Source organism: Elephantulus edwardii, unplaced genomic scaffold (assembly GCF_000299155.1).
Source record: "Elephantulus edwardii isolate Elephantulus edwardi_28Jun2011 unplaced genomic scaffold, EleEdw1.0 scaffold00268, whole genome shotgun sequence".
Taxonomy (NCBI): Eukaryota; Metazoa; Chordata; class Mammalia; order Macroscelidea; family Macroscelididae; genus Elephantulus; species Elephantulus edwardii.
In genome coordinates, this window is record NW_006400018.1 from 264,169 (window position 1) to 285,611 (window position 21,443).

Below are 21,443 nucleotides of genomic sequence, written 5' to 3' on the forward strand. Positions count from 1 at the left end.
CGGGAAAGGAGGGACAATCTCCTCCTGTACCGGTCAGATCTGATTTGATGGTACACTCACACAAAAATAATAAGATAAAATTTAAAAAAATAAAAAAAAAAGAATGGTCAAGAACATCTAGTCAGTTCCAGTTCATGGCACACTGGTGTGTGTCAGGGTAGAGATGTGCTCTGTGGAGTTTTCAGTGGGTTATTTTAGAAGCTGATAGCCAAGCTTTTCTTTCTCAGCACCTATGGGTGGACTCAATCCTCTAAGCTTTCAGTTAGTAACCAAGCTCATTGACTCTGCACCACTCAGAGACAATTGAGGCAATGAATGCTCTATCACTAGGGGAGGGTTTAGAAAAGGCTATTAAGGTTGTATGTAAGGAGCCCTGGTGGTGTAGTCTGTTGCAGGTTGGGCTGCCAACCAAAAAGGTCAGCAGTTCATGTCCACTGGGAGTTTCTTGGAAGAAGATGGGTAATCTCACGTCAAGGTTTACAGCCTCAGAAACCCAGTGCAGTCACCATGAATGAGTTTGAATCGATGTAGGGGAGATGGGTTTGGTTGGCGTTTTAAGGGGATTCCTTGACTAGGATTTGACTGAGAAACTTGGGCCCTTTAAGATGCTCACTGTGCTGTGGTCCTTTGCCCCCCATCCATACCTGCCTCCTGGGACCAGGCCAGCCGTGTGACTGCCTCCCTCCCCTGAGGGCAGCAGCAGAGCAGCTTCGGCAGAAGGATCTGAAGATTTCCCAGCTGCAAGCAGATCTCCGACGCCCGCCTCCAGCCCCCGCCCAGCCCCCTGAACCCGAGGCGCTGCCTACTATCTATGTTATCACCCCTACCTATGCCAGGTATGGCTCTGGTACCCCCAGGTGGGCTGCATAGACCAAGAGATAGAGGGTGTTTGGGCAGTAGTTTGGGGAGCAGCTGGGCCATGGGATGTTCTTCAAACGGAGCAAATCAAATGGCTGGATAAAGGAAGTACATCTCTGTTTAAAGATTTGGGGAGTGGGAGATGGCTATTTTTCTATTAAGATGGAATAGTGAGATTTTAAGGAAATTTCCAGCTTGCTTGTGAGTGTATACTCTGTCCTGAGGGACCCTTTGGCTAGGAAGATAGAGAACATTGAAGTTCAACTAGAAAGGGGTTTGACCTTTCTGATGTTGTTGTTGTTATTTGCCGTCGAGTCGCTTGCAACTCATAGCGACCCTATGTACAACAGCCCTAAACCCTGCTCTATCCTGTGCCAATCTCACTGTCTCTGACACACTTAACCCCATTACCCCAGTCACTGAATCAATCCACCTCATAGAGGGTCTTCCCCTCCTGCGTTGTCCCTCCACCCTCCCAAGCATGATGTCCCTCTCCAAGGACCCGTCCCTCCTTACAACATGTCCAAAGTATGTCAGAAGAAGCCCCAGAATCCTTGCCTCCAAGGAGTAACCTCGTTTAACCCTCTCCAGGATGAATCTGTTTTCTTGGCAGTCCATGGTACATTCAATACTCTTCTCCAGCACCACAGCTCAAAGGCATCAATTCTCCTTCTATCCTCCCTAGTCATTGTCCTACTCTCTGATGCATAACAAGTGATTGCAAAGACCATGGCCTGTATCAGACGCACCTTAGTCTCCAGAGAGACACCGTTGCTGATGTAGGAAGGTCTAAAAAGGGTGGTTTTGTTGTTGTAGATGCTGTTGAGTTAGTTGGCTTGGAAGTCATAGTGACTCCACATACAATAGAATGAAACACCACCCAGCTCTATGCCATCCTCAGAACCACTGCCGGGTTTACATCTGCAGGCCCTGTGCTAAGGGCCTTATGTTAAAAAGAGAGAGAAAGAAGGAGAGGGAGAGTGTGTGTGTGTGTGTGTGTGTGTGTGTGTGTCTCACTTCATTACAGATAATAACAACTGGCCAGTGTGGCTTTAGATCTGTAGCCAAAAGGGTTGTGTACTAACGCATCTTCTTGGATTCAGCTGACTAACCTACCCTCGCATGGGAGGCTGCAGACCACCCTGGTGCTCCTTCCCCACTCCAGGGACAGACAGGCAGATCTGCAGGGTAAAGAAGCCCAGGAGAGGCCAAGCCGCATGTTCCCAGTTCATTCTCTAAACTCAGCTACATCATTCATCCCTTCCTGCAGAGGACTGAGCCTCCTGCCTCCTCGAATACAAGTCTCCCACATACAGTGGTGGAACGGCCTGGTCCTCGCTGCTGTCCTTGAACATCATTCTCTCGTTTAATCCTTCCAACACTATAACATTTCTGCTTTGTTTTGTTGGATGCCGTGGAGCCGTGGAATGAGTTTGGAATTACAGCCAACCCACATGACAAGCGTAGGTCTGCCTAAAGGGTTTCCTAAGGTGTCATTTTTATAGAAGGGAGCTCTGGGGGGCCGAATGGTAAAGAATTGCACCACAAATTCAAAGGCAGTTGGTTCAAATCCACCAGCTTCTCTGTGAGAGAAAGATGAGCAATCTCTGATCGTGTCATTTACAGCCTCTGAAAACCCATTGGAGGCTTGCCTATAAGTCAGTTCTGATTCGACAGCACACAGAGTGATCTACAGAAACGGCTAGGTCTTTTTTTACCGAGAAGCCTCTGGGTGGGTTTGAACAATCAACCTTTTGGTTCTTAGCTGAGTATTTGACTCTTGCGCCACCACAGTGCCCTATTCCCATGTTGTTATTGTGTGTCCTTGAGTCGGAACCAACTCATAGCTGACCTTCCAGCAGGTTTTCAGAAGCAGTAAATTGTATGGGAGAGGGGAGCTCTGATGGCCTAGTGGCTAGAAGCTGCACTGCAATCCCAGAGGTACAGAGTTTAAATCCACCGGGTGCGCTGCTGGAGAAGGAGGGGCAGTCTCCTCCTGTACCAGTCAGATCCGATTTGGCGGTACACACACAAAAAATAATAATAACTTAAAAAAAACTGTATGGGAGGAGGTTGCCCATCCTCCCAAGGAGCAACTGGTAGATTTGAACCCGGTGCCTTTGGAATTGCAATGCAGCATCTTAGCACTAGGCCACCAGCACTCCCTTATTCTATGTTGTAGTCAAGGAAATTGAGAGTTAAGGGGAGTGAGCCATTTTGTCAAGGCATCTCATCAAGTAGGTTGCAAAGCTGCAATTCAAATCCAAAGCCGAGAGATTCCAAAGACGGTGCTTTTAGCTTAGAATCTCTCTCTCACAGCCAAGCCTAGGGTTGAAGTGGGTGAGGAAGACTGGAGGGCCAGGCCAGGTAAGTGTCAGTGGGCAGCTTGGGGGCCAAGCCATGGAGGTGCTTAAAGGGACCTGGGAGAAGCCCCATGTCTCAGCTGGATGGCATACGGGACCCGCTCATCTTTCCCCCGCAGGTTGGTGCAGAAGGCGGAGCTGGTACGCCTGTCCCAGACACTGAGCCTGGTGCCCCGGCTGCACTGGCTGCTGGTGGAGGATGCTGAGGGCCCCACCCCACTCGTCTCCGGGCTGCTGGCTGCCTCTGGCCTCCTCTTCACACACCTGGTGGTCCTCACCCCCAAAGCCCAGCGGCTTCGGGAAGGTGAGCCAGGCTGGGTTCGACCTCGTGGTGTGGAGCAGCGGAACAAGGCCCTGGACTGGCTCCGGGGTGGAGGGGGTGCTGTAGGTGGGGAGAAGGACCCACCTCCCCCGGGGACCCGGGCAGTCGTGTACTTTGCTGATGATGACAACACTTACAGTCGGGAGCTCTTTGAGGAGGTGAGCACTAGGGTGGGGCTGGGGATGGGCTGGGGGAGGTCAGGTGGAGGCAGCTTTATCTGTTGCCTTGGTGACCAGTGTTGGTGGCTGCTGGGAAAGGAGCAGCGGGGGGGGGGGGGGGAGAGCAACCTCCTATTGGGCCACCTTGTCTCTCTTCTCTGCTGACTTTCAGATGCGCTGGACCCGTGGCGTTTCAGTGTGGCCCGTGGGGCTAGTGGGTGGCCTGAGGTTCGAGGGCCCAAGGGTCCAGGATGGCCGAGTTGTGGGCTTCCACACGGCGTGGGAGCCCAACAGGCCCTTCCCCATGGATATGGCAGGATTTGCTGTCGCCCTCCCCTTGCTTCTGGCCAAGCCCAGCGCCCTGTTTGATGGGACTGCTCCACGGGGCCACCTGGAGAGCAGTCTCCTGAGCCACCTTGTGGATCCCAAGGACCTGGAGCCTCGTGCTGCCAACTGCACGCGGGTAAGGGCCGGACGCAGGCTCCCAAACCAGGCTCTGGGATGGGTTGGTGATGAGAGTGGCAGGAAGCCCAGAGTGCAGGGCCCGGGGATAGAGTTGGACCAAGGAGCACCTTCAGGATCTCCGATGCAGCCTTGCTGACTTGAAGGTGAAGCCGGGAACCAGGGAGGGAAAGTGGCCTCCTGCCACCTGTCTTCCAGAGTTTAAGAAGCCCAGTGGCACAGAGAGGGCAAGGGCCCGATGAGGAGCCAGTCTGGTGACACCACAGCCTTCCTGCCCTGCATGTGTAAAAGGAATGGGGTATCTTCTACACTGCGGGCTCTGGCCGGCCGTGCTCTGACGGAAACCCTCCCAACACAGGTGCTGGTGTGGCACACCCGGACAGAGAAGCCCAAGATGAAGCAGGAGGAGCAGCTGCAGCGGCAGGGCCGGGGCTCAGACCCAGCTATTGAGGTGTGACGCTGGCCACACACCAAGAGCTGATGACCACCTCCTCACAGCCGTGGACCACATAGGACTGGGCATCTGGCCTGCCCAGGCTGTGGCTTTCCAAGTCCTGATCCCTCAGCGCCTGTGGCCCCTCTGCCTCTCCAGCCCCAGGGTGTGGTCCTGTGGCTTCTCCTTTCCCCCTGCCTGCCAAGTGGTCCTGCCCACGGGCTGGGGACAAGTGGCCCTTGTACTGAGCCAGGTCAGCCACGTGGGGCAGAGCAGAAGGACAGATGGACTCAGGAGGGAGGGCTGCTGAGTAATGGGGTAACTTATTGGGGCTGGGCATGCACTGGGGGGGCTGGAGGAGCTGGGCTGGACCCTCCCACCTCAGCATGCTGACCCCCCCTCCTACCTCCGGAATAAAGAATCTCAATCTGGGAGAGCCCGTCTTTCCTTCACTGGGCGTGCTGGATTTTTGCAATCTTATCTCACCTCTTCACCTGGGCTGAGCTAGGAGGCCTGGCTTTTCTGACAGACATATGTGAGTTCCTCAGGGTCCCCACCCGGCCTCGAAGAGAAGGACAGTGACTTCAGTCTCCAAGCTTTATTGAGTTCATGTTCTCCACTTCCTCCTGAGCCCTTTCCCGGCATTCCATTCTCCAGTGGTCTGCCACGTCCACTCAGTACACTTGGTCGAGCTGGCTGACTACCCTCCCCCTACTAATCCCAGGGACCCCCACTGGGAGGCTTGGTAGAGGGTTGTGAGGTTTCTAGACTTGCCCCCACCTCACTCTAAGCTCTAGGCCACTAGGTCTCAGGCGGACCCTCCTGAGGAGGGCCCTCAGGTGGGGTCTCCTCAGGGGCTGGTCTGGGGGCTACCCCCCCCTGTTGCCAGGCTGCCTTCAGCATGTCTTTCAGCCCCGCAGGAAAGAGATAGCCCTGGGCCTCTCCTTCCCCATCAATAACCCCGCCGAGCCCCTCCAGCGCTGTCTGCAAGTACCGTAGGCCCAGGAGCACCAGAGCCTGCGAGGGGAAAAGGGAGGGACAGAGAGAGATCAGCGGGTTGGCAATCCCAGGAGGATCCAGGTTGCAAGGGGTCCCAGGTGGATGGGGGCCGGTTGAGGAATCTTTGCTGACTCACCTGTAGCAGGGAGGTGACAGCCAGTGTGCCACCCAGGGTACTCGCCAGCCCTTGCAGGTACACCAGCAGCACCTCATGACACCCTGGGGCCCAGAGGTTTAAGTTGGGCTGCCGGGGATCAAAGATGGGGTGAGCATGGGGATCTGAGAGCCGGTTTTGCAGGCAAGGCCGGGGTGAGTGGGGGTTGCAGCAGGAAAAGGGGACCCCATCAATCAGGTAGAGGCCTTCCACGTTGCTCTGGATCCGACTGCAAAGTGAGAGGGGCGTGTTAGGATGGGGAAGGGCAGAGGACGGGGAGAGAAGAGACATCAGAGCAGGGAAGGGGCACACCTACTGACGGCTCTCCTCTGTGCCTGGCATGCACGGCTCATTGATCTCTACGGCAATCCTCAGCGTCCAGACAACCTGCTGCCATTCATTTAAAACCACCCCATGGGATAGAGCAGAGCCCTACGGTTCTAAAGGTTTAAATCGTGGAAGCTAACTGACTTGCTCCGCAGGAGCGACAAGAGAATTCAAACCCCTTTGTGTTTAGATGTCTGACATTAATCCACCATATCACCCAGGATCCTTCCTCTGCTGTGACCCAGACTATTAGTTCCATTTTATAGATTAGAAATGGGTCCCATGGGTTTGGTACCATGCCTTGAGGACAGGATCAGTAAAAGGCAGAGCTGTAACCTGGTCTAAGCACCAGGTGCTTATTCTTGTCCTTTGGGTTGATGGTGTTAGCAGGTAACAGGAGGGAAGGGAGGCTGGGGCCAGGTAGAGAAGGTGGAGAAGCCAAGCACTTACTCAGTCACATCTTGGTCATTAGGATCCAAATAGCGGTTGCTGACCCACTGGACCACAAACCAATCCTTATAGCTATGGCGCCCGCAGCAGTGATGTCTCAACTGCAGCTCATCCACCAGTCGCTTAGAGTGACAGTGCCCTGGCACCTCTGTATCCTTGTAATGAGTCAAGGCGGCCCCCAGGCCTTCCTCCAGCCCTGAGTCCAGGCTCCCAGGCAAACCCAGGGCCAACCCCAGAGCCAGAAGCAAGAGGCCACCGCCCACGACTGCACCGGCCAGCAGCAGTGGGCTCAAGACTTCTCTCCAGGGAGGGTACCGAGCTGCGTCCAGGCTTGCCCGGCTGGCTCCTGCACTCACCAGTCCTGTAACCAGAGCCACTGCCCCCGCTGCCAGTGCCACCTGGGGCAGGCTAGGGAACGCGCAGGAGGGAGCCAGGAAGGTACGAAGGGGCCACAGCTGGACCAGTAGGTGGCCGCTACAGAGGATGATGAAGCCACTGGCCAGTGCCAGCAGCCAGGAGAGGAGCCAGAGCCCCTGTGCCAGGCGGATGCGGGGCTGCAGGGGCAGCACCAGGGGCAGCACCGGTGCCATCTTCCATCTCTGCCCGAGGGAGTGCAAGTCTGTCGGGGCTGGGGTTGGCCGGGCCAGATGCTGAGTCAGCGACGCTCGGCTTGAGCTGGGCTAATGCCACTCTGACCCCAATACCCTGGCCATCCTCGGCTCCCAGACTTAATAACTCCGCGCGCGAGGAGCCCTGCCAGTCCCAATTCGGGATGCCTTGGCCTTGCCCCCAAGGACAAGCCCCGCCCCCGGGCAGAGGGCCTAGTTCGTGACCCCGCCCCTGCCCCTCGCGGAAGTTGGGGGGGCTGCCCGGCTCAGTCCCAAGGGCTCAGGACCCGGGGTGGAGACTCCCCAGGGAGTTCGGGGGGCGGGGATCCCGGAAGGGCCTGGAGGGCGGAGGCCGGGCGGGGTGAGGGGGTCAGCGGGCTGCCCCGCCCCGGCCAAGGCCCGGACAGGGAGGGGTTACCAGCCAGTCCGCCCCCCCCACTCCGACCCGCCCCCCTCCCGCGCTTCCTGGCGGCTCGGCGTCCGGCGCCTGTTTGTGCTGCGGCGCTGGGGCCCGGGACCGGCCCGCCGCCCACCCCCGGGAGCCGAGCGTCCCTCGGGAAAGCCCGAGGCCCCGGCGGGCCCTGCGACTCCGGCCCCCGCCCCATAGCGCCCCCTCCGCCCGCTTGCCCCTCGCCCGACAGCGCCCCCGAGGGTGGCACGGCGCCCTGCGCGCGCGCCCCAGGGTGCTTCCCCTTCCCCTCTCCCCGGCCATGGTCCCCGCGGCTTAGACGCCTCCTCCGCCGCCGCCGCGCGGAGCAGCCCGGGCGCCGGATGGACGGAGCCGCGGGGCCCGGTGAGTACGAGGCGGGGCGGGCGGCGTGCCCTCCCCGAGCGCCCAGCCCGTCGGGCGCTGCCAGTGCGCGACCGCTGCCCGATGGCGTCCCCGCGTGCTCGTCCGCCCCGTGGGCGCTGAGCATCTCCCCCTGCACGTCGGCTGCTCTGCCTAGTTACTCGAGTCCTCCTGCTGTCATTTCAAACTTGCCCTACGTCGCTGAACCCCCGCGGTCACTGTGGGCGCCTCAGGGGTTCCTGCTCGCCCCCATGCTGCTCTGAGCCTTTTCTGGTGTTTCGGGTCAGTTCTGACCCCCCCCCCCCCGTAACTCTTGGACCTTCATCCTGTCCCTGTTTTCCACAGATAACTCTGTCCTGTCACCCCGGGTCTCATCCCCGGCGCTCTGGGTCCCTCGGTGTGACTCTGCTCTTGGGCTCCCTTCCCTGGAGCCCTTGGTTTCTTCCGCGGGGAGGAGGGGATCCTGTCATTTGCCCCCCCCCCACCAGTCCTGCACCTCTCCATGGTTCCACGTTCCTCGGCAGTACTCCATATTTTCCCCTGGTACTCCATGGTACTCCCGTCTTCCAGGAGGCTCAGAAGGCAGCAGGAAAGGAGTTTTGCCAGGTTCCTTGCCTGGCCTGCCAGACGGAGGCCCTTGATCCGCTACCACCCCGTCTCCTCCCCTCTGGGCGAACCTCCAAGCCTGGGGCTGTGTGAAGGGGGCGCCTTTGCAGAACATGCATGCGCCATGGGGGAGACAGCCCCCTCAGCCTTCCTGCAGGTGCGCTCCGAGTGATTCGCGCCCCGTTCCCAGGTGAGGGCCCTGCTCCGGAGGCCCTGCAGGCCCTGAGCCGGCGGCTTCGGGTGCAAGAGGAGGAAATGGAGCTGGTGAAGGCGGCCCTGGCAGAAGCCCTCCGCCTGCTTCGCCTACAGACGCCCCCTGCACCCCTGCTGGGCACGGTCCCACCTGTTCCCTCCAGGGACAGGTATGCATGTCAGCCCACCTCCTGCCTTCTTCCTGGGTCCTCTGAGAGCATCAGCTTGACTTGTCGTTTCCCCGGCAGCGCCGCAACAGCGCCCCCAGGACTGCCCCCCACTTGCAGTCCCTCCTTGGTGAGCCGAGGCACCCAGACAGAGGCGCTGGAGATCCCATCCCCTGGACTCCCGGGCCTGAGCAATGGGCCGCAGCCTCCTCAAGAGGGCAGTGAAGAGCCTGGTGGGACTCAGTTTGAAGGAGGAGGGGGCAGCAGCAGCAGTGGCACCGGCTCCCCTGGCCCCCCGGGGGTTCTCAAGCCCGTGCAGCCCCCACAGCGCACTGACACGTAGGTGGCCTGTGGCAGAGGCTGGGCCAAATGGGAGCATTGAGGAATTCGAGTGGAGGAATGACAGTGACCCTTGCCTCCTCCCTATGCCTCCACTAGGCCAAGGAGAAATTCTTCCTCCTCCTCATCCCCCTCGGAGCGGCCTCGGCAGAAGCTCTCCCGGAAGGCAGCGTCCTCAGCCAACCTGTTATTGCGGTCAGGAAGCACAGAGAGGTGGGCGAGGCTCCCCCAGCGCCCCGCCCCATGCTTACTCAGGCTGACTTTCCACAGCTCTCACCTCCCTGCCCTAGGCAGGGTGTGGGACCTCAAAGCCCAACAGGAAGAAAGGAGTGAACACTCGTGGGGCGCCTGCTGTGTACCCTACACTGTGCCAGACCTACCCCATCTCATTCGGTCCCCCCAGCATCCTTGGGTTAGGGGATAGGTTTCATTCTGCCAACAGGTGAGAGAGTAGTCAGAAAGGGTCAGTCATTAGCCTGGGGTCACACAGCGAGAGCCAGGATGTGAAGTCAGCTTTCTTGACTCCAGTTCCTATGCCTTTTCCGCCATATCCCAACACACTATCCAAGATCCCAAGAGGCTTTACTGGCAGCTTCTGTGCTTTTTTCAGCACCCAAGTCTACCAACTTTTACTTCCAGAGGGGACTTCTGGTGGCTCTGGGAAGGAGGTGTGCTGCCATCCCAAAGGCAGACAGTTCGATTCCACTAGCTGCTCATTGGGAAAAGGGCAATTTCCTTCTGTGTGATTTAATGCCTCTAAAAACCCACTGGAGGGTCAGCTATGGTTCCAACTTGAAGGCATGCGATAGGTCCCTGCCCCAGGACACTTGTGTTTTTGTTTACGTCTCATCCCTACTTCTTCCTTTATTTTCCAAAAAGAGGTGATACCTTTATTGTCATCCAATGATAGTGATCTCTGGAATGCACCTGTCACTTTTCTGAAATGTAAGGACTTTCTTGCTTATGTCCCTGATCCCTGATAGATAGATAGCGCTAATGTGCTTTCTGGATTCACCTTGGTCCGATTTTACAGATAAGAAAGGAAAAGCATGTGATACACTAGAGGGCCTGTGACCTGGAGAAGAGGTTTTGAACTAAGAAGCAGAAAGACCTCCTGACATCCTGCATGGCCTCTTTCGAGCTTTGCACCACTCTACCCCTTCAGCCTCTATGTTCTTATCTCTTAAATGGGGCTCAGAATCCCCACCCCACCGGTAAACACAAGTTGCAAACTAAAAGCCTGCAGAGGGCCCGTGCTTTATGGAGTGACCTTTCTTATGCTCTTACTTTCTCTCAGCTCTTGAAATCTAACCCCAATTTCTGTGCTTTTCTCTCTTCCCAACAGCCGTGGGGGGAAAGATCCCCTCTCCAGCCCCGGGGGCCCTGGATCTAGGCGAAGCAATTATAACTTGGGTATGTAAAGGGGAACTGGGATGAGGGTTTTTAGGATTTGGACTGAGGTTTGGTAAATTATAGGAAGTCCCTGAGGGAAGCTCTGGTGCCCTAGTGGTAAGAATCTTTGCTGCAACCCTGAAGGCACACAGTTTGAATCCACCAGCTGCTCCGCAGCAGAAGGACGGGCAATGTCCTCCCTTGTGATTAAACTGCCTCTGAAAACCCACTGGAGGGTCAGCAATGGGTCGGTTCTGACTCAGTTTGTGCTGGCACACAACAACAGCAGGAGGTCCCTGAGTGGCACAGTTTGCAATTATCTACTAACATGAAGGTTGGTGGTTCGAGCCCATGCATCAGCTCCATGGAATAAAGGGCTTATTGGTCTTCTGTAAGGATCACAGACAAGAAAACTCTGTGGAGCGATTCTATCATGTAACGAACACACGGGCTGCCATGAAGCAGAATTGACTCGATGGCAAAGAATTTTGTGGAGTTTTTTTTGGTGATATTTGGGGTCAGCGGTGTACTCTGGCTTTCCTGGAAGAGAGGCTGCAGGGAGGTGGCTGACACCTGCCCCTTTTCCTCTGTAGAGGGCATCTCAGTGAAGATGTTCCTTCGAGGGCGTCCTATCACCATGTACATCCCAACTGGCATCCGCAGCCTTGAGGAGCTGCCCATTGGCCCACCCCCGGAGACCCTCAGCCTTGACTGGGTGTATCCTGCACCTTGAGTCCCATGGAAAGGATCATCTTTCCCCCTCCCCCCCCCCCGACCTTGTCCTTCTCCCCGCCTCCTTCTTTATAATGACCTCTGGGTCCATGGGGATGGGAACCCTCCAAATCCTCCTTCTGCCCATGGTGCTGCCAGCCTGGAGCGCTGGCCTCTCCTTTCTGCCTTACCTTGCCTTTGCTAGGACCCTTTCCTTGACCTTGATTCTCACCCCAGTTATGGGTACAGGGGCCGTGATTCCCGCTCCAACCTCTTTGTGCTGCGCTCTGGGGAGGTCGTCTACTTTATTGCCTGCGTAGTGGTGCTTTATCGGCCTGGGGGAGGCCCTGGGGGCCCTGGAGGAGGTGGCCAGAGACATTACCGGGGACATTCGGACTGCGTTCGATGGTGAGGGGCCTGGAGCCTGGGAGTGGGCAGCTGCAGGCAAGGGGCAGGTGGTGAGCTTGGCAAGAAGGAGGTCTGGGCTGGTCATCAGAACGAGAGAAGAGTGTTACTGCTCTCAACCATGGGGAAGAGATTCCTTCAGTCAGCGGGTGTCCTTCCCACTTAGCCTTGCTGTTCATCCTGATGGTGTCCGCGTAGCCTCAGGACAGACCGCAGGAGTGGACAAGGATGGAAAGGTGAGGCACCAGGCAGACAGGGTGGAATGCCAGCCCAGCTGCTGCCCACCCCCCGACTGGACCCCTCCTCATCTCCTCCCTCTCTCCTCCACCAGCCTCTGCAGCCCGTGGTCCATGTGTGGGACTCGGAGACACTGCTGAAGCTGCAGGAGATTGGACTGGGGGCTTTCGAGCGTGGTGTGGGGGCCCTGGCCTTTTCAGTCGTGGTAAGCTGGGCCTAAAGCCTCTAAGACTCCCATCTTCCTTACCCAAGAACCCTCTCCTGTCCATCACCAGGAAGGCCTAAATTTTCCTGAATCCCACCCTGCTGCTTCTGCCAAGAGAAGTACAAGTATCAGCTTCCTCTTCCTTCTGGACCTGTGCAGGCGCCCCCAGACTACCGACCATGGGCCCCCAAGTTCCTAGGCTTCACCCCAGCCTGTCCATTTGTCCCCCACCCCCAGGATCATGGTGCTTTTCTTTGTGTGGTGGATGATTCTAATGAGCACATGCTGTCAGTATGGGACTCCAGTCGGGGCACGAAGCTGGCTGAGATCAAGGTGCTGAGCCTGGGTAGCTTGAACGGGGTCTCTGAGGCTGGGGAGGTGGGCATGCTGTATCAGAGGACTCGTCTCCTAATCTCTCTGAACCTCAGTTTCTTTATCTGTACAATGGGACTGTAGGAGTGCTGACCTCTTAAGGGATAGTATTTTAGGTATTTGGATGATTAATAGCGGCTGGGATTAGTGCTGTTAGGGGACCAGGGTCTTGTCTGAGGACTTCTGCAGACTAGCTGTCAAGAGGCAGATTGAAGGAGTCACATGGGACAAGGCTTTTCAGGGCTCAGGGTGGCTGAATGTAGTGTGTTCCCTTTAGAGTACAAATGACTCAGTCCTGGCCGTTGGCTTCAGCCCTCGTGACAGCAGCTGCATCGTCACCAGTGGGAAATCTCACGTCCACTTCTGGAACTGGAGTGGTGCCACCGGGGCTCCTGGGAACGGGACCCTCACTCGGAAACAGGGTGTCTTTGGGGTGAGGCGTGGGTGTCCATGAGGAGGTGGGGGAGGGTAGATGGAGACGGCAGAGCTGGACTTGGGGGCTGTGGATCAGCGCTACCCCACCCTGCTCCTGTCCTGTGCCTTTGAGCCCCGTTCTCTGACCTCAGCTCTCTGTTCCCCCTTCCAGAAATACAAGAAACCCAAGTTCATCCCTTGCTTTGTGTTCCTCCCGGATGGAGACATTCTTACTGGGGACTCAGAGGGAAATATTCTTACCTGGGGGCGGAGCCTCTCAGATGCCAAGACTCCAGGCAGGGGTGGGGCCAAAGGTATGTGGTTGGGGGTGATTTCTTGAAAGCCTAGTGGGCCAAGAGGGACAGAGGAGAGAGCTTCCTATCTTCCCAACTTTAAGGCTTCATAGTTCTGACTGGAGTATTCTGGAAAAACTATGGGGGGCTGGTTTAAGGGTTGGGGTAGCATGATAAAAGGAATGTGCTGGGATTTTTGGCATTTACCAGCTACTGGGTTCAAATCCTACTTGTGCTGCTCGTTCTCTGGAGTTCAAATCCTAGTTCTGCTACTCGTTTTCTGGAGATTATGAGGAGATACTTCACTTTTTGAGCCTCAGTTTTCCTGTCTGTAAATTGGGGGAATAGTAGCCATGTTAGCAGCTGCTAGGATCAGACTCAACAACTGGGAGTTCTTCCCTTCTGTTGTGATGGCTGAGGTGGCCCCTGCTCTGCACCTAGCAGCATGACCCACTTGGGGCTTTGCCAACAGAGACCTACGGGATAGTGGCCCAGGTCCACGCTCATGAGGGCTCCATCTTCGCCTTGTGTCTCCGGAGGGACGGGACAGTGCTGAGTGGCGGTGGGCGGGACCGCCGGCTGGTTCAGTGGGGGCCCACGCTGGAGGCCCTCCAGGAGGCGGAGGTAAAGGCTGGGCTGGGAGGGCAGGTGGGGATGGATCCCTGAGCCCTGACTTTCTGACATCCTTCGGCAGATCCCTGAGCACTTTGGGGCTGTGCGGGCCATTGCTGAGGGGCCTGGCTCTGAGCTGCTTGTGGGGACCACGAAGAACGCATTGCTGAGGGGAGATCTGGCCCAGGGTTTCTCCCCAGTCATCCAGGTTGGAGGGCCAAGGGCTCGCTCGGGGGTGGGGAGAGTGGGGTGCAAAAGGTTGTTGGAAAGGGGCCAAGGTGACCTCCTCGTGCCTGCCGCAGGGCCACACCGATGAGCTCTGGGGCCTCTGCACACATCCATCCCAGAACCGCTTTCTCACCTGTGGACATGACCGGCAGCTCTGCCTGTGGGATGGTGAGGGCCACGCACTGGCTTGGAGCATCGACCTCAAGGTAGAGCCCTGTTCCCCTGAATCCCCTACTCCTGATTCCTGAGGCACCCCTCATTCCCCAAGATCCTCGTTTCTTCTGCTCATAGTGGTGGCCAGGTTGAACTGGTCTAGCCCACCTGGCTCTTACGGTATTAAGTCTTCTGCATCGGTTGTTATAAGCTGCTGCCCCTAGTTTCCCGGCCTCTCCCCTCCAGGGATCTTTAGACCTCCCCCTCATCTACCCACCAGGTGGTTACTCTTTTGCCCGGCCAGGAGGCCTCAGTGACATATTTTGAGTACACCCCTTGTTTAGGCTCCAGTGATTCCTCTGTTCCATCCCAAATGTGGTGTCCCTTTCCTCCTGATCTCCTTGCGAGGAGGCAGCTCTGACAGGCCATCCATCCTGGTTCCTTCACTTGAATTCACCTTCTCTCCCTTCTAGGAGATTGGCCTCTGTGCTGACTTCCACCCCAGTGGGGCAGTTGTGGCCGTAGGTCTAAGCACAGGGAGGTGAGAGGGAGCTAAGAGTCCTGGGAGGGAAGCAGGGAGGTCGGGGGAGGCTCTGGGAATGAAAGCGGAGGAGAGTGGTACCTGCTCAGGAGCCTCAGATGACCAACCTTCCTGCTGCTCAGTCCTTCCTGCAGCCTGGGCCTCCTCTGCTCCTGGGGTTACTGTTTTCCCTTCCCCCCGCTGGGAAATGGAGATGAATGCAATCCAGAGTAGAGAAGCTGGGAGGCATGGAGGAGAGACAGACCCTTCTGGTGGGCCCCTGGTCTAGATTCTGGACTTCTTTCAGAGAGAACCTTTCCGCCATTCTCACTTCCCAGCATTAGAATATAATGGTGAGTCCAAAGTAGTGGACCACATGAACATCAGCCTCTGCTGGCCAGAGACTGGGATTGGATAGTGCTGACCACTCTAAAAGGAATGACAAGGGAGCTCTGGTGGCCTAGTGGCAGGAAGGTGCACGGCAATCCCAGAAGAACTGTGCGTTCAAATCCACCAGATGCTCTGCTGGAGAAGGAGGGGCAATATCCTTCTGTCAGATCCAATTCGACGGCACATACACACACAAAATAATAAAGTAAAAAAATTTTTTTAAAAAGGATGACAGTAGAGGGTGCTGGACAGAGTGAGGAGAAATGTGGAACAGAGCTCCAAATAATAAAGATCACCATGCTTGCTGATCTCAAATAGACTGGTGGAAGAGATTGTGGCACTTAGTAACCTTTGAGGCTCACCCCTGTGTATCACCTTTCAGGCAAACAGTAGGCTTATAAGGTGAACAGTGCCACCAAGGGGAGGGGGAAGAAGGTAGTGAGAAGCCTCTGGACTTCTCTGAGGGTTCCCAGTTTCCCAACCCTGACCCTTCCCTGGCATAGGTGCCTGGGTGTCTTCTCACACTACATCCTTTCCAGGTGGCTGGTTTTGGATACAGAGACCAGAGAGATCATGTCGGACGTCACCGATGGCAATGAGCAGCTCTCAGTGGTCCGCTACAGCCCAGGTAAGAGCCACCCTACCTGGGCCCCAGATCCCTCCTGGTCCCTCTGTCTCTGAGTGACTATCTTTGCAGATGGGATGTATCTGGCCATTGGTTCCCATGACAACATGATCTACATCTACAGCATTTCCAGTGATGGTGCCAAGTCTAGCCGATTTGGCCGCTGTGTGGTGAGGAAGCTGGGGTAGAGGGTGGGGCATTGTCACAGCAGATAAGACTGGCAGAGGTCTGATGTCTCGAGGGGACTCTGGGGACAGAGAAATGGTGGCTACATTGTAAACCACTTAACCCTTGTTTGCAGGGTCACTCCAGCTTCATCACTCATCTCGACTGGTCCAAGGATGGGAACTTCATCATGTCCAATTCTGGGGACTATGAGATTCTTTACTGTGAGGGGCAGCATGGGAGGGTGTGGGGAGAGGGTAACTGGAGTGCATGTGACTTGTGTGGAGGTGGGGGTTCCTCATTAGGAGGTGATGATAAAGGGTGAGATAAAGGATGCGCCAAGCTAAGGGGTGGTCAGATAGGGAGGTAGAGATGAGTGTGAGATGGGGACAGTACTACATGGGAAAAATTTATGATAGAGAAAAAGTTTTATACATATCTTGTTCCCACAAGGACTTGAGGGAGTTGACAAATAATGCACTAAGATAGATTCTTTTGGATGTTTTTCAGGACGGGGCAGAGGGGTTGAGGTGTCTAATATAAGTTACAGAGGAGAAGCTGTAAGAACTCAGAAGCTGGAGGGTTGGGGAGGGTTGCTCTGGACAGGGTGGCCGCTGCCATAGTGACTAGACCATGCTCCACCGCCTCAGGCCAGTCTTCCCAACCTGGACTTCAGGGCAGAGTGCGCTGGCTGGCCTGGGGGGCAGGCGAGGCTGAGCTGGCTGGGCTCCTCTTCCTAGGGGATGTGACTGCGGGCTGCAAGCTCCTGCGGAATCGCTATGAGAGCAGAGATCGCGAGTGGGCCACCTACACCTGCGTGCTGGGCTTCCACGTCTATGGTGAGCAGGGGCGCGGGACCTTGCGGGTGTGGGGGGAAATCAGGTGGGGCTAGCCCCAGGCTGGGAATGCCTGTCGAGGGGCAGGAGTCAGGAAACCGGTAGATCCTGCTCCGGCGGCCCCTAGGGGGCCCGGGATGGAGGCTGTATTGTCCGGAAGGCGCGCGCGCTGGGCGCGGGTGCGGGGTGGGGGAGGCCGGGCTGAGGCCAGCCGCTGTGCTAGGCGTGTGGCCCGACGGCTCCGACGGGACCGACATCAACTCCCTGTGCCGCTCCCACAACGAGCGCGTGGTGGCCGTGGCGGACGACTTCTGCAAAGTGCACCTCTTCCAGTACCCGTGCGCGCGCGCCAAGGTGAGGGGGCGCCCCCGGAGCGCGGCGGGGCCTGGCGCGGGCGGGGCGGGGCGGGGCCGGCTGCCTCCCGGCGCTGCAACCCGCCTTCCTCGGGGCAGGCGCCGAGCCGCATCTTCGCGGGCCACGGCAGCCACGTGACCAGCGTCCGGTTCACGCACGACGACTCGCACCTCATCTCCCTGGGCGGCAAGGACGGCAGCATCTTCCAGTGGCGAGTGCTGGGCGCCGGGGGCGCGGGGCTGGCGCCGGCCACGCCCTCACGAACTCCGTCCCTGTCGCCCGCCTCCTCCCTCGACGTCTGACGGCGGCGGGACCCAGGCCCCCAGCCTCTCCGTGCGCCCCCATCCCACCGCATCTCCCAGAACTAGAGGCCGAGCCTTCCCGCGACTTCGAGACATTCCCGAGCGCGCCTTTACCCAGAAGAGACGAATGGACCCCAGCATACACTGTACAGACCCACTGGCCGAGCCGGGCGCCCCCAGCTCGGGCCCCGACTCCAGTTGACTGCAAAGGGGGCAATAAACCAAAACTAAAGTGGCTTCCCGGGTCCTTTTGTGGGGCATGGCAGGGGCGCCTCGGGGGCCCCATGGGGGTGGAGAGGCGTGCAGGAAGGAGAAGGGAACATAGATTGACTTAGGCAAATAACAGGCACAGCTGCTAGCAAATGATCTCGTTAAGAGCCAAACCGCACACGTCTTTATTGGCCGCTGAGCTCCAGCGAGGAGAGAGTTAATGTAGGCTCCCTCCTCTCCCGCCTTCTGGGGGCGGGGCCGAGCGGCAACGGAAATCGCCGAGAACGGGCCGCGATTGGCCGCAAGGAACCGAATCTTTTCCGGAAGTAGGCCTTCTGTGAGGTCTCGCTCTCCGACCTGAGCAGAGGGCTGGGCCTTAGACTGCGGATCGCCCGAAGGTGTTCCGGGAGGGGGCTGCTCGGAGACGGGCAGGGCCAGCTTTCCGGGGGGCCCAACGTTTAGTGGGGCTCGACGAGGGCGTGGGGGAGCTGGAGCCTGGCTTCGGTCCGACCGAGCCGAACTCGTTCCGGAAGGAGCCGAGCGGACCGGCGCCGGCCTCGGAGTCGCGGGCGTGAAGCCGGAGCGGCGGCGACAGCGACAGCGCGGGCCGGGATGAACCGCGACGGCTGAAGCTCTGGAGGCGCCGGCTGCGCGGGCCCGAGCAGGAATCTCGTGAAACGCCAGTCCCGCTCTGGGGGCTTCGCTTAGACCCGCACCCCGCGCCTGCGAACCGCCGGGACCCCTTTGTGCGGCCGGAGTCGGTGGCGGGAACGGCCATGGCGGCCAACATGTACCGAGTGGGGGGTGAGTCTCCCCCGGGCGGGTGGCGTGCGGGGGATCGGGCCGAGAGGGGTTGGGGCTTTTGGGGGCGCGCGCGCCGGGGATTCAGCAGTTGGCAGCCCCGGGGACCCTCGCCTGGCGCGGCGTGGACCGGAACCGGAACCGGGCGCGAGAGTACGGGGCCCGCGGCGCTCCGAGGGCGGCGGTGGGGGGGTCCCCCGGGCCGGGGAGTGGGGCTGGGGGCCCCGAGGTGTGAGCGCCCTGCGCGGGGGAGCACCCCGGGGCTTTCTGTCCTGGTGCCCCGCCTGGGGGGAACGCCTGCTGCGTGTCTCTGCACTTCGGAGTGCAGGCTCCGACTTTGGAAGTCGGTGCGCCGGCGGAGGTGGGGAGCCCTCCCCGCTGCCTTCGTCGCGCCCCCCACCCGCGGCCACATCGCGGCGGCCCCTCCGCCTGGACCCGACCCTTCCAGGTTTTTGGTTCGCTCGGGGAGACTTTCTCCTTCCATCCTGGGGCTCTGGCGTTCCCCATCTCCGCCTCTGATCACCCCGACTTTCCCCCTCCCCCTTTACAGATTACGTTTATTTTGAGAACTCCTCCAGCAATCCTTACCTGGTTAGACGGATTGAGGAGCTCAACAAGGTGAGTGGGCAGAGGCTGGTGGGGGGGCCCCATCCCCAATGGGCTCTTTCTTCGGAGGGCTCTAACTTCGGACGGGGTCTAAGTCCTCATTCATTCATTCAGTGCATTCACGAAAGGCGGCTAATGCAGGGCTCTGTGGGGAGTTGGCGATGATTCTGTCTCTTGGGGGCAGGGGAGGGGGTTTGGAACCGGTGCTTGAATATAAGTTTCTACACGTAATTTTTTGGGCATTTCTGGGATCCTTTAGACACATGTCGTCTGTTGTGAGTCTTGTCTTTTGTGCATTTCCACCTTCACATGATTTCTTTTGATCCTAGACTGCAAACGGAAATGTGGAAGCAAAGGTGGTGTGCCTTTTCCGGCGAAGGGACATCTCCAGTAATCTCAACAGCCTGGCAGACAGTAATGCCAGTGAGTGTCCTTAACCGCCCAACCCCACACCCTTCTCCCCTTCTCGTGGTCTGGAGCCTGGGCATGCGCTTGCACATGTTTCCCTGGGATCATGCCCAAGGCAGGGGGTGAGTTTGCGGGTGGGAAAAAAAGACTGGTCTGTGGAGGGAAGCTTGTTTTTACATGTTGGGCTTGGGAGCAAGGTGGAGGGGCCGTGATAAGGAGAGCCAGAATGTGGGCTCTCTGTGATGTGATGTGGATGAGAATGTGTGTGTCTGTCTGAGAGAAAGATGATAATATTCAGATTGGCGGGGGAGGAAGCGCTTTCAGAGAGGGTGAACCCTTGGAACAGCTCTCAGTGTGGTGGGACACTGAGCGGTGACAGGAAGGTCAGGTGAGGAGGAAGAGATTGGGTTGACAAACTTGGGAGAGCAGGGAACTGGACACATGGGGGGGGTGGGGGGAGGAAGGAGCAGAGAGAGGAAGACTCAGGGAGCTTTGACCTGGACTCTCCTCTCCCATTTTTTTTCCTCCACTCGAATTTTCATTGCTCCCTTTCCTTTTGCTTTACTTGACTTCTCTTTATGTCTTTAGACATACGTGTATTTATTTGCATGTCTGTATTGCTCATCCTTCAATATCCCCGATTTTTGTCCTATTTCTTAATTGCTTTTATTTTCATTTTCTTCCATCTTGTCTCCTTTCAGGAGAATTCCCCCCTCCGTTGCCTGCTTTGGGCATGAACTGGTTAACTGAGGAGCTTGGTTTACCAAGTTCCCAGGTCCCTTTGGGGTTTCCAGCTCCATCTGGCAGGGGCTGACCTTGGCCTTGTCCAATCAGAAGGGGCGCAGGAGGTGTGGTCCCCCTTGCCTTAGCACCAGTTTCCGGAGCTTACAGGGCGGGGTGGAGCCTGCTGTCCCCCAGTCCCCCTCCCCCCAGGGTCGGGGGAACAATACACCAATGAGCCTGCGCTTAGGGCTGTCCTGCCCCGCCTCCTTTGGTTGGCTCAGAGCCAAGTTAACCCTTTCTACCAAGGGTTCAGGGCAAAGCTGCAGCTCTTTGGGGAGGAGGGTTTTGGCACTGGTTTGAAAGGGACTGTCCTTGAAAGCCCCACAAACTATGACCAGACAAGAAGAAAATGAGCAGTAGTTGTTTGGTTGCATGTGATGTTTCGGAGTCAACAATCTATTGCTATTTGAAAAGAGGAACTAGTGAGCACAAATCCTGTGTGATGTACTTTCATCCTGTTGGGTTCCTGGACCTTAGGCTGGTTTAGCAAGAGTGTGATATTCTCCCTTGGCCTGGTGTGGGCAGTGTCAGTGCTCTGTGAGAGTATCTTCACCAGCTGGGTATGGGATGTGTGCAGCTCTTCCCTCAGACCATTCATCTTGGAAAGCCAGAGTCCTCTGTAGTCGCGGAGGAGAGTGTGTTCAGAGCAAAAGCTGGTAAGGTAGGGCCATGGAAGGCAGATGCCTGCAGACTGTGAGAGAAACAGAGCTGAAATAGGAAATGCTGTCCCTGGGTTGGCATCTTGAAGGTGACTTCTTTTTGGCTTGGTTTCTGACTTGGTTTCTTCCTTAATATCCCAGGAGAGTTTGAGGAAGAATCGAAGCAGCCAGGGGTGTCAGAGCAGCAGCGGCATCAACTCAAACACCGGGAGCTTTTTCTTTCTCGTCAGTTTGAATCCTTACCGGCCACCCACATACGGTATGGGACAATCAGGATGGGGGTGGCCTGTGTGTGCTTAGGAGAAGAGGGGTTGATGTGCTGGGATGGGAACATGGGGAGCTCACTCAAGCTCTTCTGGTTGTTCTCCTACAGGGGGAAGTGCAGTGTGACACTTTTGAACGAGACCGATATCTTGAGCCAGTACCTGGAAAAGGAGGTGAGAAAGATTACTTTGGGGAAAGGGGAAGGAGGGATAGCTTTTCTGACTGAATTGTCATCAGGCACAGGGTCAGCATTCCAGCTCTGAGACACAC

General features: G+C 57.3%; 4 protein-coding genes across 4 annotated transcripts in view; 3 read left to right on the top strand and 1 right to left on the bottom strand.

Annotated features, from left to right (window-relative positions):
* B3GAT3 (beta-1,3-glucuronyltransferase 3 (glucuronosyltransferase I)) overlaps positions 1–5,028 on the top strand; it is a 6,698-nt gene extending 1,670 nt beyond the window's left edge. The window contains exons 3-6 of the mRNA XM_006899865.1: positions 662–836; positions 3,341–3,701; positions 3,874–4,164; positions 4,522–5,028. Of these exons, the coding sequence (XP_006899927.1) occupies positions 662–836; positions 3,341–3,701; positions 3,874–4,164; positions 4,522–4,620 (926 nt within the window). The 3' untranslated portion in view covers positions 4,621–5,028. The remainder of the gene's footprint in view (positions 1–661; positions 837–3,340; positions 3,702–3,873; positions 4,165–4,521) is intronic.
* A 369-nt stretch (positions 5,029–5,397) lies between these two features.
* On the bottom strand, positions 5,398–7,116 carry ROM1 (retinal outer segment membrane protein 1). The gene is made up of 3 exons (XM_006899866.1): positions 6,527–7,116; positions 5,732–5,978; positions 5,398–5,613 (listed from the first exon to the last, which is right to left on the bottom strand). The coding sequence occupies exons 1-3, from the start codon at positions 7,114–7,116 to the stop codon at positions 5,398–5,400; spliced, it is 1,053 nt and encodes a 350-aa protein (XP_006899928.1).
* A 494-nt stretch (positions 7,117–7,610) lies between these two features.
* EML3 (echinoderm microtubule associated protein like 3) lies at positions 7,611–17,676 on the top strand. Its single transcript, XM_006899829.1, has 22 exons — positions 7,611–7,927; positions 8,721–8,900; positions 8,982–9,228; positions 9,328–9,441; positions 10,574–10,641; positions 11,214–11,337; positions 11,569–11,739; positions 11,903–11,972; positions 12,068–12,178; positions 12,416–12,511; positions 12,828–12,983; positions 13,137–13,278; positions 13,730–13,881; positions 13,952–14,077; positions 14,172–14,303; positions 14,724–14,791; positions 15,700–15,788; positions 15,858–15,955; positions 16,087–16,174; positions 16,691–16,789; positions 17,010–17,140; positions 17,239–17,676. Exons 1-22 carry the CDS (start codon positions 7,906–7,908, stop codon positions 17,440–17,442), a joined length of 2,688 nt encoding a protein of 895 aa, XP_006899891.1. The 5' UTR covers positions 7,611–7,905; the 3' UTR covers positions 17,443–17,676.
* Positions 17,677–18,428: 752 nt separating this feature from the next.
* The window catches only part of MTA2 (metastasis associated 1 family, member 2), a 7,229-nt gene continuing 4,214 nt past the window's right edge, over positions 18,429–21,443 (top strand). The window contains exons 1-5 of the mRNA XM_006899830.1: positions 18,429–18,456; positions 19,004–19,071; positions 19,389–19,482; positions 21,051–21,168; positions 21,283–21,346. Of these exons, the coding sequence (XP_006899892.1) occupies positions 18,429–18,456; positions 19,004–19,071; positions 19,389–19,482; positions 21,051–21,168; positions 21,283–21,346 (372 nt within the window). The remainder of the gene's footprint in view (positions 18,457–19,003; positions 19,072–19,388; positions 19,483–21,050; positions 21,169–21,282; positions 21,347–21,443) is intronic.

Excerpts from the sequence above, each read along its gene's own strand:
- ROM1 (XM_006899866.1), bottom strand. The coding sequence starts at position 7,116 with ATGGCACCGGTGCTGCCCCTGGTGCTGCCCCTGCAGCCCCGCATCCGC. Across the intron at positions 5,979-6,526 it reads AATGACCAAGATGTGACTGA|TCGGATCCAGAGCAACGTGG; the intron begins GTAAGTGCTTGG and ends CTCACTTTGCAG. Across the intron at positions 5,614-5,731 it reads CTGTCACCTCCCTGCTACAG|GCTCTGGTGCTCCTGGGCCT; the intron begins GTGAGTCAGCAA and ends TTCCCCTCGCAG.
- EML3 (XM_006899829.1), top strand. The coding sequence starts at position 7,906 with ATGGACGGAGCCGCGGGGCCCG. Across the intron at positions 13,279-13,729 it reads AGGCAGGGGTGGGGCCAAAG|AGACCTACGGGATAGTGGCC; the intron begins GTATGTGGTTGG and ends CTTTGCCAACAG. Across the intron at positions 16,175-16,690 it reads GGACTATGAGATTCTTTACT|GGGATGTGACTGCGGGCTGC; the intron begins GTGAGGGGCAGC and ends TCCTCTTCCTAG.